Here is a 12,870-nt window from a genome sequence, read left to right on the forward strand (position 1 = left end):
CTTTCTCTAAGCCTCTTATCTCAAGAAAATGACTCTTCCCTGTCAGAAGCTCCTTGCAGCAATTGCTCTCAAAAGCTGGCTGCCAGTGTTGGACACACACGCTGAGTAATCCCCACCCTGAGTGGGTCATCTGTCTGCATCTTCACCTTAAAAGTGGGTGAATTTTGGAAACTTCTTACATTACTTACATTGCAGAACTCACATTGATTTTGAATATTAAATATAAACAAGGAATGAGTAGCATTTATTCCAAAACTACTATTCTGGGTAAACAGGAATAAACCATGGGAGATCCAGTTCAAGGATTGTGGAAATACACTAAAGATAAAGGAGGAGTCAGAACATCTAAGGATGACTTAAAGCCTAAGGCTTTAAATCTGCTTTCCTAATTTGTTAGCAGGGTTCCAAGAGTTGTTAGCACTCCAGTAAGAAAGAAACAAAATGAGGCAAAGCAAATATTGAAATTCTCTCCAGCTGAAAATCCTTTTTTGACCTCATTTACCAGCCTTTATTTTGGCTGACCAAAATGCATATCAAAAATTCACTAGTCTAAATCCTTTTATTGGTAGAAAATATTTTAATGTTGGAAAACATTAGAACATGAGGCCACGATTGAGTAATAAGAAAAAAATAATCTAAGCAAAGGAAAAAAAATCCTCTTTTCCAATTGGGGATATTATAGATTTTATAGACAGATTAGGAGACATTACTATTGCCTGAACTCTGTAGTCTCATTGAGCTGATCTATTGGATCATTCAGCAGACAAAAATTAAAATTAAAAACAAAGCTATGGATGGGAACGCATTTCTCATTTACATGCTATTGAATGTGGAGACAGAATAGCTGAAAACATTTACAATAACAGAAGATGCTTCCCCGAGCTATTTATAACATAATAGGAAATATTATGGAATATCTGCAGGCATTTTTCTTCTTATATACATATAAAACTTAAATAACAGGCATCTTTTTTTCTAGGAAGATGACAAGCTCATCAGAGACCATTAAATATTTTTCATAGTTGAGAAAGTGCAAGTAATGCTTTTTGCCTTTTGTTTTTGTTTTTGTTTCTGTATTTGAGCCTGTGCGGCTGGTAGGCTGATACTTCTATAATGTATATATTTTCCATGGTAGACTACTGAAGAGATCTGTTTTCATTAGTGCTTTGCCTGTGGGAGTTTGCTATTAAATTTTTTAATGCAAGCAGTGTACAGAGTTACATCTCAAACTAAATGCTTATCATTTTCTCTTCCTTTTTTTTTTTAATCTTTAAGATACTGTTTCCCTTTTGGACGTCCTGAAGGAGCTTTAAAAGCTACGCTTTCATTACTTGAAAGGGTAAGTTGGACAATATATTTTAAGTTCTGCCTGAGTACTAAGCTTGCATTTTTTTCTTTTGCCTTCAGGCCAACTGAAAGCAGGCTTGTTTCTTCTTTGGTATTCTACTACTGGTTATAGTTGTTGTTTGCTGGGAGGTTTGTTTTTTATTTCTCAGCATTTTCCACAGAAGCAAACAGCTGCTCTCTGTAGGACACATTTCTTGGACTTCAAGCCATTGTAGTTAAGCCTCTTTCCTGCTCTCTATGGCTTCCCTGCCACTGTTGTTATTGATATTGATACAAACATTAAAAACCATCTATATGATGAAAATAATCATCTGTGATAGTGTAGACTGAATCAATTTGAGAAGAAAATGCTATGTGTGCTGAAACTGTCATGAGCTGTAAATGTAAAGCTCTACATAGCAAATCCTCTTCTACTGCCTGCAAGGACGAAAGCCTTGCAATGGTAAAATCATCTATCTTCTATGAGGAAAGAAAATTTAAAACTCCAATAGGGATTTCAGCGGACTTGTATCAGCAGGAGCCTGAGGAACATGAGAATGGAAGAAAAGCTTAGATCCCATTCTGGTAGTCCTGCCAAAATCTGAGAGGTTTAGTCTCAGGAAGTGTCAGCCATTTTGCAGTGCAAAAAACTCTGTGGATAGGGATTCTGTCTTATATTTCTGCCATGTTCAGAAACCTGGGCTGTCTTGTTCTGTATGTTTTATTTTCACTTCTAATCTTGGTGATTGTAGTGCTATGTAAATTTCTTCATGTTTTATGAAAGAGCCCTTTCCTTTTACTGTTCCTGATGCAGTAAATGTTATTGGTGCTTTCTGTTGGTCAAGCAACACCTTTGTCAGTCTTGACTGAGAAAAAATAAATGCTGAATGTGTTAAAAACTTTTTCTTATCTGTCACTGAAAATTCTGAAAAAAGATCAGGTCATTTTCTTTCCTTTTGTTGATAAACCAGAAGTTATTCATTAAAAAAAAAAAAAAAAAAAAGTATTTACAAAGATATGTCATCTGCGTGTGCAAGTAACAGAAGAAATCTGCTTTGTAACAAGCTCTTCCTAACAGCTTCCCCTCAGCTGAGCCTGTATGAGGGTGCAGCTTATATAGATAATATCATAGAGTTGAAAGGGACCTTTAAAGGTCATCTAGTCCAACTCCCCTGCAATGAACAGGGACACCACAGCTAGATCAGGTGGCTCACAGCCTGGTCCAGCCTCACCTTGAAAGTCTCCAGGGATGGTGTATCCACTACATCTCTGGGCAACATGTTCCACTGCTTTACAACCCTCACTTTCAAATACTTTTTCTTTATATGTAACTTATATCTATCCTCTTTGAGATTGAAACCATTTCTCATTCTTCTGTCAGCACAGACTCTGCTAAAGAGTCTGTCCCTTCTTTCCTGTAGCTCCCCTTTAGATAATGAAAGCCTGCTATCTGGACACCTTGCAGCCTTTTCTTCTGCAGGCTGAATAGTCCCTGCTCTTTCAGCCCATTCTCGTAGGAGAAGTGTTCCATCCCTTGAATCCATTTTTAAGAAGAAGCATCTTTAAGAGCATGTACATTGTCTTTCATGTGATTGTTAAAATATTTATTCTAAATATTGTTTACCCCTCTACCTGTTGAAAGTTAATGAGATAGAAGTTAAAATAAAAATACAAGTGAATTATTAACAATTAACTTTTTTTTTTTTGGACAATCACTTGTAATGTTAGTAGCCCATAGCATGTAAAATTCTATCTGCATAGAGGTATGTATTTTCAGTTTACCTCACTTGCAAGAGGTGTTCTATTTTATCAAAGTTCTATACTTGAAAAAAATCAACAGGCCTAAAAACTGATAGCTTTAGGAAAAGCTTTATATGATCTGTTACTCCACTTGTCTGTGATAAAACATTTCACCAAAAGTTCAAGATTTCCCCAGCCTGTTATAGCTAACTTTTTTTTCACAACAAAGACATGCTGAATTTGAATGCTTGAGAAAGGAAGAAAAGCAGTCAGTATTTACTACTTCTGATAGTATTCACAGTTTCTCCTTTACACTGTTGAAAAATCAATGGATTTGCAATGATGGAAATTTTTCCGCAAGTGAGAACCAAGCAAATTTCCACATTCTCATGTTCAGTGGATAGCATGATCGAGACCGTCTGGGGAACACTCTCATTGCACTGTTGATGGTATCATCCAAAGGATGACTGACTGACATGCTTCAAGATGCCAAACAGTAGTCTTGTATAGTATATAAATACCATACAGGCAATCAAACAGGATTGAAGAGAAATCTTCAAAAGCAAATACCCAGTTCCACCAGCTGAAATAGTTCCTTTTTGATTAATGCCTTCAACAGTTATCAGCTCTGAAGTAACATTACAATACTTTTATCCTTTTCCCATGGGTTTTGAGTAATGAGTGTAACCAAGTGGTATAATTGTCTCTGGCACAGGTTTTAATGAAAGACATTGCCACTCCCATACCAGCAGAAGAGGTGAAGAAAGTGGTCAGAAAATGTCTGGAGAAGGCTGCCTTGATCAATTACACTCGACTTACAGAATATGCCAAAATAGAAGGTTAGTACAGCAATCAATTGCCAAAGTGGCTGTAAAAGCCAACAATGCCTATTAAATGAATATTCTGTGAGCAGCCTTTTCCCTTTCCTGAACAAACCCTTTCCACAGCAAGGGGAAATGTCTCATTAAAATCTCAGCTGGTGAACTACGGAGCTTTTTCCTATTCATTGCTTTAATATGCCTCCTGGGACCCTGTTTGAATAGAAGACCAGGACTTCTTAATTTAAGTTGCCCTTTGTTCTCACTTTTGAGTTTTCCATAAATCTAAAAGGTTGTTTATGGATTATTTTTTATTTCCCTTTTTCTAGCAATTAAACTACTGACAGGAAATTCTTTCCTTATCAACAGCAACAGTACATTGAAACTCGAAAACTCTGGATATAGATGTCTTTCTGATGTATTTATAAGGCTGACAGATAAGTGTTACTTATTTCTGTCATTGTGTTGTCAGATGTATGATAATAATCTGATATTTAAAACCTTAATTACATCCTGATTTATTGAATGAACTATATCAGTAGTTTATTTTCTGGAATTTGTATGTATTCTGGAACACATTGCAGTGAAATTAAATTGAGATTTTTCTCAAAGAATTGGCAAGGGTGCACAGAATCATTTGAATACTGTACATAAGTATGTAAACCTTATGGAGAACAAAAAGGAAGTCACAGTAGTGAAATGCTTAGTTAAGATCTGTTCCATAAAGCACAGAAAGTTACGTCTGTGCAAATATATTCAGGAGTAGAAAACAGCGTGTTTGCATATATCTAACTGTTTCTTTGGAACCATTGTCAATTAATAGGAAAATAAATGAAAGATAGATTTTATTACAAAAATGCATTTGTTATGCATAGTAAGTTTTTATTCATAGCATGTATTTCTAGAAATACACTAGAACAAATAGAGTTATCATAATAGCAAAATGAAGCCTCATATCTTGTGCAGTACTATGAAGTCAACTTTTTTTTCCTTTTTCCATTTCTGTTTAAATTCTCTGAAAAACATGAGTTAACCAATCTAATACATGATAAACAAAAAACCTATCTCATCACTATAGCAACCAGTATTAGATCATAGGAGTAACAACATGAAACCAGTTCATCATAATTAATTATGATACCATGTTGTGTTAAAGAAAGGAGGGTGAATATTAAATCTATTCCAGAAAATGAAAAAGCAAAAATATGATTTCCTTTATTTTTGTCTTTCCATATTTATAATGGATTTTGTGGGGCTTAATATTTGTCCCTTAGTAAACCTGTTAAAATAATGGGTAAGGAAATGGAAATATTTTATAAGATGACAAAAGTTTGCAAAAGATATCATAACTCTCTGACACTAAACTGGATTGGGAAAGTTTGGGTTTTTTTTACCATGAAATGAATACATCTTTCAATTTTTAACTAGGTCCTGGAAAATGCTACCAGTTCCCATGTGAGTAGCAAATTCTGCCCTTTTAAATATACATACTGTTAATACTACACTAATCTGGAGTGGCACGTAACACTGAAGTCCATTCCATGGCATTTTAACTTGCTTATTTCTTTTTGACAAAACTAGGTTTCTGTAAGGATATTTACACTCATGTTAGCCCAAAATACAATAGATAATTACATACAGAAGTGTAGTATATCAAGGAAAAAAAGTGTAAAGTACTTTTTCTGAGAATAAAATAGAGTAGAAAGTAAAGGGCTCTAACACCATAACATAAGAAAAATAAACACCTTTGTCTTCAGTAGCAATGAGGCCTGTATTTATCTTTTCCTATACTGAATTTATAATAAGCATCTTACTTTTTTACCAGTATAAATGTAATAGTTTTCATTCTGTCATTTAGGCCTATGGGAGAATTGCTGCACCTCAAGCACTGAAATGTTCTTCTCTTAAAAGTAATTCATGTTTGCGTTTGCCTTAATTGCTTACTCCTCAAATTGCATTTTAAGAGCTAAAAAAAAGAGAAGGCAATGCATTGTGTGAGCATCTGTGCCACAGTCAGGAGTGTCACTGCTGTACTCACAATTCTCAGAAGTTTTTAATTCCTTATTTGGTATCTATTCTATTGTCATAAAATTAAAACAGTTTTATTTCTGCAATAATGTTTCTCTTTTCTTTTTTGGTTTTCTTCTTTTTTTTTTAATTTGTTTGTTTTATATTTAGCAACAGCAGAAAAAGACTCAGGTGATTACTATTTGTGTGCATGTCTGCATGTGATTTAGTCTGTTGCATGTGTTGTTTTTTCATTCTGTTGATTTCAGCAATACCAAGATATTGACCAGAGCATGTGCAAGTCTTAAAATTAGTCTTGGTGTAGTGTCCATGTGTTCATCATTTACACTGTTATTTAAGTATGGCATGCGTATTTATTAGTAATTTAGGTGATTTTATTAACCTCTATCTTTTGGAATGTTGAAAAATTTAGTTTCTGTGAAAGATGTAACAAAGAGATGCTGACAAGTTTGGCTCTTAAATTCAAAATGAAGGATATTATATGAGAACTCATCTCACAAAGCTTGTTTTACATCATTCTGATATGAGTCTGTTTAGTGGCATGTTTATTTTTCTAGTTACAGATGAGGTTTGAGAGCATGTTTGTTCTTTGTGTTTCTGATTCCATGAGTCTGATATTGTCTCTAGTAATGCAGAGAGTTTTTTGAGTGCTTTTATTCAAATAGTTAACAAAAAGATCAAAAAGGGCATGGTGAAAAATGGTCTCCATAAAGGCTGAGTAGAAATGACTGTTCAGGTGTGTGGTCGAGTACTAATGGCTGCATGGAAGTATGAGGGATTGCAAATACATATACAATTTAGAATAGAATAGACTGGAAATAATATCTATGCACACTTTTGTTTTACCTTTTTTAAAGCCTGATGATAGTGCTTTTTGGTTTCCAACCACGGCTATGGGAAGGGGCATTGAGTTGGTAGCATTCTCAGCATAAAATCATTTTGTGTCTAGAAAGACACACTGAGATGGTGACCTTAAAGTTGTTCAAAAGGTAGTTGAAAACAGAGCTCTTTGACAATGAGGGACCTGAAAGGAGAAAGGCAGTCCATTTCTTAGTTCTCCATTCTCTGTTGGAGGAACAGCTTCCATACCCAGTAATCAAGCAGAAAACTTTATCAAATTATAAAGACTACATTTTCTAAAAGTTAGTATTCATAACTGAAGAGTCTGAAAATTCTGATGATTCCCAACACTTCCACTGATTTTCATTTAAAAGGTTTAAATACCATGGAAACAGAAGTGTTCCAATCAGAGTTGTTAAAAAAAGAAAAAGACAATGCAGTGATACAGGCATTTCTGCCACTGCCTTTTAGAATGAGTACACAACCAGGTGATCACCTGATCCCCTCTGACCAACAGGGAAAGGACCTTTAAGGTGTTCCTGAGCACCTGGAGGCTTCTTCAGGAATGTCTCTGTGAAAAGATGTGTTTCATACTATCAAATACAAATACTCCCTAAGAGAGGTTCTCTGCTAGGTAAGACACCTAAAGCTAGATAGTACAAATATTCCACTTACTACTTCAACTCATGCAGCTGTTGAATAAAATGTCCCTTCAAGTGAGAAAGTGGTGAATCTATTGAATCTGTGAAAAGAGGAAACTCAATTCGGAGTTTGTCTCGTATGACATTTGTGCTCCAAAACCTCAGCTGCACACTTTTATATAACATGTATCACCTCAAGTACAAATCTTTGTTTCCCTCACCCTTGCTATTCTTATTTTTTTTCAAGCTTGTTGTGTCGGAATCATGGACCATTAAGTACAGATGACATAAAGTTAGAGGCACAGGAGAAGAAAAAACAAAAAAAAAAAGTACCTGTCTTCAGTCATTTTACATTAGCTTTAAGCATGATTTGACAGAACTATTGCTGTCTTCTTGAGATTCTAGGATAGAAAAGCTGTCCCTTAAGTGACCTGGCAAATGACAGTATTACAGAATGAAAGGGAAGAAAGCCTATGGCATACAATGAGTAATGGAAATTCACTGTGCAAGTTAGGTGAAACTAGAGGTCTATAGGTTGTATTATAATTTAATTGCTGAATTAAATTCTTCTTCTGACTAAAAATTTATTTGAAAATTAGTGAGACAACTCAGAAAATTAATTTTATTGACAGAATAGACTGTTGCACAATAATTTAGTGTCGCTTTGAACCCATTTCTCTGATGTAAAAGTTCAGTCTTAGGCATCATTCATATTTTAGGCTGGCTAACAGAGCCAAATCCTGCTCCCATTGGTGTTGCTAGCTAAAGTACAGATTTCGACATGAGCTTGATAGACAGCATGCTTAGCCTTAGCACCATGTATTGCACTGTTGTCGAAAATAAGGAAAAACTATTTATTAACAATTATTATTTACAATTTAACTTATACACTGAACACTATGCAGAGAATCTTGAACTGTAGGAGTATCCTTGGTTAGGTAATACAGAGGTGAACATGCAAATTCTTCTTGTTGAGAGAATCCTTCCTCAGCAGCGTAGTTGCCAAATTCCCAGGTCTATTCCCCAAGTGCTCTCATTTTCACAGTCTCAATTGAACAAGACTCTGAATGCTTTCCCAGAAGACGGTGGTTATTTTCTTAATGGCAGATGCAGTGGTATAAGCAGCACTTGCATTGACAGAATTTGTTTGCAGCCAGAATGACATTTCATTTAGCACTGCCACATTGTAGAACAGCATTTTTCAATAAAAATTACATTTGCAGTGAAAACTATACAAGGTTCAGCATGCCATTCTTCATGGCATGAACTGCCAAAATTCTCATGGAGTAGCAAATCTGTTCAGTCAGTATAACTGCCATTATGAGGAGAATAGCAGCAAGCCAACCGTTGTCATTTTGAACTATGCCTAAGAACTCTTCTACGGTTTTACTGTTTTACTCAGTACTTAACACTCCCAATAAGTAATGCTGAGCATAACTTGGCCTGCTGGATTCTGAGGCCAGAGCCAAAATGCATTCTTCAGATGAGTTCTGTAGAGCTTCCAATGAATAGCTTAGAGAAATTTACATGCATCCCTCAGCTGTTTTCTCACTTCATAAAGGGAAACTTACAAAGAAATGATAACGTACATAAATCCATTTTAAAAACATAGTAATGAAGTACTTTATTTATTCCTTCTCAGAAACAATTTTTCCCCATTTACACTTACTAGAAATCTGAATGAATGAGGAGAAATGGACTCCATGAGTGCTGCTGTTAATTCCAAAGACAAATGAGAAAACCTCACATGTAAACAAATTTTTCAGTACAGAGCATTACATTTCTGTAGAGTGATAAATGGCCTTGGTTAAGGATGAATGTGGCAAATGGCTGTGAAGTGAACAGGTCAGTATCTGTCATCGTTGACAGAGATTCACCTTGCTGGTGATAGACAGATTGCAAACATTTGAAAGGTAGTTTTCTTTAAATTCATTATTTTTAAAAGTCTGGAATAACTGAATATACTGGGCTTCTTCTCCCAGTCAGTTTTAATAACAAGAATAAGAATAAATTTTATTAAAATCAGTGCAAATAGTTACTATGTAGCACAATTGCTCAAAGATAAATCACAGTTGTCATCTCAGTATTGCTTTCTCCACCAAAGCCTGAATAACCGTTAACTCCATACAGTGGAGGGTTAGGAGCAACACAGCAGTTGTTTTTTTTTTTTAAAGGACATAATTCATTAACATACTCACTGCATATTACCCTTCCTTTTGAAACTCGTATGTAAATGCCCTCAAAGCTCAGGAGGATCTTTCTGACTTAAAAAGAACACTACAAACATTATTGAAATGTTTGAATCTATTAAAAAAGAGAAGGCAAGTGGAGAGAGTCATTGTACCTGGAGAGGACTTGATTAAAGCTCTCCATGCATGTTCATTTCACTGAATGAACAAAAATGAGTGACTTGCACAGCTGCACAGCACCTTCTTGGTCTCTGTTGTCCAACTAAACAGAAACAAGAGGATACATCCCTGTATCCTCTTAAATCAGTCCCTGATTTCAATTTTGGAACAGAGGTCTGGAAGGGAACCCGTGGTTAATGTCCTGATACCTCCTTCATCAGCATACCCAAATCCTGGCTTCACAGCTGGATGAACTGTTCTTTCTTTGAGCCATCGTTCTTCCCATTTTCTGCTTACTCCTTCAAGTATGGGAATACCATTTCAAGTCCTGCTTGCTCTATAGGCTACGAATCACCTTACAGTCATGTCATTTCCTATTTTTCACACAGTACCTCCCTTCTTTATCTTAGATAGCTTTTTTACTTGCATCTTTAATCCCACCTTGCCCTATGATGTATTTTAGACATTTTTTATAGTCGAAACCCACTTTTTAGTAAATTTTCCTTACCTTGTCTGAGAAGTTTGGTCTCTTGTTTTTCATTACCATTTTGAAAAACTTTCTCTGTTAATGTTTGAATCTTCTTGAACATTGATGACTGTATCATCTCCATGAAATGCCTGCACAGTATTAGTACTACTTCCCAATCTATAATGCTCGATGCGGTGCCCACGGCCTGCTCCTCCGTGAGCCTGTCCTGGGCTGCATGGAGCTGCTGGAGCACCTCCTGCCTCCTCCTGCCCTGAGCTCGGTGCCTGCAGGGCCACTGCTCTCTCGTTTCTCCCCCCTCTCTCCCAGCTGTGCAGCGGTTGTTCCCTGGCAGAGGCGAGGCCCCGCTGGAGCAGCTGGGCCTGCTCTGCTCTGACACGGGGCACTGCGGGGCTCTGCCACCCGCAGCCCCTGCTACCAACACCTTGCCATTTAAGCCCAATACAACCAGTAATGTAATATGTTTGACAAATACTGGTGTTCTCCCGTCCACGTCATGCTTATGGCACTCCGCTGTTCTGTGAAAAGTTCATACAACCAAGCCTTCATAGTCTTTGATCATTTCCAACTGCTGAATTATAGCAAATGTTTATTGCTGTTCATGTTAAGTCCATTGCTCTTCCTCTTAAAGTTGGTCTCCAGTTCTTCTATTACTGTATTACGACACTACTCTTTATTGCCAGTGTTTTACAACACTGTTACAGTGCACTATAGTATTTATTTTCAAGTAATTGGTGAAATATTAAAGAAGCTCAGCCCTACAATGGATACTCAAAGAATTCTTGAAACCTTTCTTTTCTCCTTCTCAACATTAACCATAGCCTTTCTCTTTAGATACCTTCTTTGTCAAACACAGTTTCTTCTTTAATCCTCATTTTCTTCAGCTTAACTGATAGTTTTCCCATGAGGCACAGTATCAAATGCTTTAGTAAAGCCAGAATAGATGAGATCTACTGAATTTATTTTCTAAGAAAATATCCTATCAGGCATAGCCTCTGCATGAATCTAGCGCAAACTACATTTGCAAAATTGTTACACTTTATTCTAGGTCCTCAATCAGTAATTTTGTCAACATTTGTTTTAAAGTTAATTGACAGCATCAATTTTCCTATCTCTTTACCTGCAGGCATTTCACTAACTCTGTAATATTTAGATTCTAAAACTTATTAGAGCTATGAAATCTAGGTCTGCATTTTCAAGCACCAGTTCTTTCTCCTACTGGGATGTCAACTATTCAGCTCCCTTCATTCATGGAGCTCTTAAGTTCTCATGTTTGTTATCTCTGAGTTTTTATCCACAAGAACAGAAAGTGCTGAGAACATTAGTTCTTTATGCCTTTAGAGAGAAGTTACAAGTTATAAGCAAGGATGGGAAGAAAGTGCTGGTATCTATGTTGTGATAACCAGAATACAAAGCATTGTAAGTTAGATCAGAATTGAAAAATCAGATTTCTTTTCATCCTGGCATTTTTTATTTTGCTTTTATCTCTTCAGATTTCATGTTTCAGTTTTTTTCCAGCTTCACATGAGTCAATAGATTCCCTTTTCTGAAAAGAAATCTGTGATTATCCCATGACAGTAATTCCATTGAATACTACAATAGATTTGAAAAAAAGGTGGAAACACTGCAACATCACCCACTTTATAAAATAATAGGTTATAAAGTAGGAGATGTAAATTCTAACTTTCTGTAAATCTCATAATCTTTCTGTACATGCCAGGGGTAATATTAATTATTTTTTTTAAACTGTTTTGTCTCGAGAACTTAAAATCCTATTTAATTCTCAGATGTGGAAAGACTAGTTTCAGCTTCACAATTAAAGTTAAATTCCATTATTTATATAAGGCTAGATTTTATTTTTTTTCTTAATCAGAAAAATATAGCCTATCCTCCCAGATGTCCGCTCTACTTTTTCACTGCAGAATTAATTCTGTGAGAATTTGCAAGAAAATCCATCATGGTCACATCTAAATTATCTGTAGATGGATTATCCCAGTTGCAGATTAACTCTGGAGTCAGCTCAGGTCTAGTAGCATATATTAGCTCCAGTTTATTGACATTTGTACTGCTTTTGTTACAAGCAGTATTGCTGGCTTTGCATGTTGAAAAGTCTGAATAAGTTCGCCCTACTGACACAGAGTTGCTCCCACCCTGAATATCAACGTCATAGTGGTTCTGCTGATGCAGCTCAGTTGTTCAGACAGATTATTTGTCATGGCTCTTGGCTCAACAGCTAAGGAAGAATACTTGGAATGGATGAAGCTTTATAAGGCATACAATTTACTACCATCTAACAGTCATTTACAAAAGCAGTAGCACACACCAAATTCGCTTAAGTAGGCATCTAGAAGAGGTTAATTGAAAGACCTCCCAAAATAGACATTACTGCTGTATCATCAGAGTTCTAGGAATGGAGTTGCTCTGGATATTTCGTATTTTCATCCTTGGTTGGGAAGAGATGTAAAATCTTTGCTTAAGTCTGTACAGATGATGCAAAAGTCCTGTGGAAATTAATGACAGCAAAATGTTGCTGTTTGGTAACCTTAAGTCTTAACCCTTGCATATAAAGGAATGCAGGACATACAGAATATGACATTGTTTCTGGTATACATTCATTCTGCAGAGGATTTGGGTAAAAGCAG

General features: G+C 36.0%; 1 protein-coding gene across 14 annotated transcripts in view; it reads left to right on the top strand.

Moving 5' to 3' along the window:
• CADPS2 (calcium dependent secretion activator 2) overlaps nt 1–12,870 on the top strand; it is a 299,343-nt gene that overhangs the window by 213,858 nt on the left and 72,615 nt on the right. For 8 of the 14 annotated variants that reach the window (XM_085218604.1, XM_085218528.1, XM_085218565.1 and 5 more), the window contains exons 15-18: nt 1,276–1,339; nt 3,782–3,905; nt 5,313–5,339; nt 6,063–6,083. In XM_085218604.1, coding sequence (XP_085074730.1) covers nt 1,276–1,339; nt 3,782–3,905; nt 5,313–5,339; nt 6,063–6,083 — 236 coding nt within the window. The remainder of the gene's footprint in view (nt 1–1,275; nt 1,340–3,781; nt 3,906–5,312; nt 5,340–6,062; nt 6,084–12,870) is intronic. The other 6 variants (XM_085218544.1, XM_085218551.1, XM_085218627.1 and 3 more) reach the window with 2 other exon arrangements.

Source organism: Meleagris gallopavo, chromosome 1 (genome assembly GCF_905368555.1).
Source record: "Meleagris gallopavo chromosome 1, MGAL_WU_HG_1.1, whole genome shotgun sequence".
Taxonomy (NCBI): Eukaryota; Metazoa; Chordata; class Aves; order Galliformes; family Phasianidae; genus Meleagris; species Meleagris gallopavo.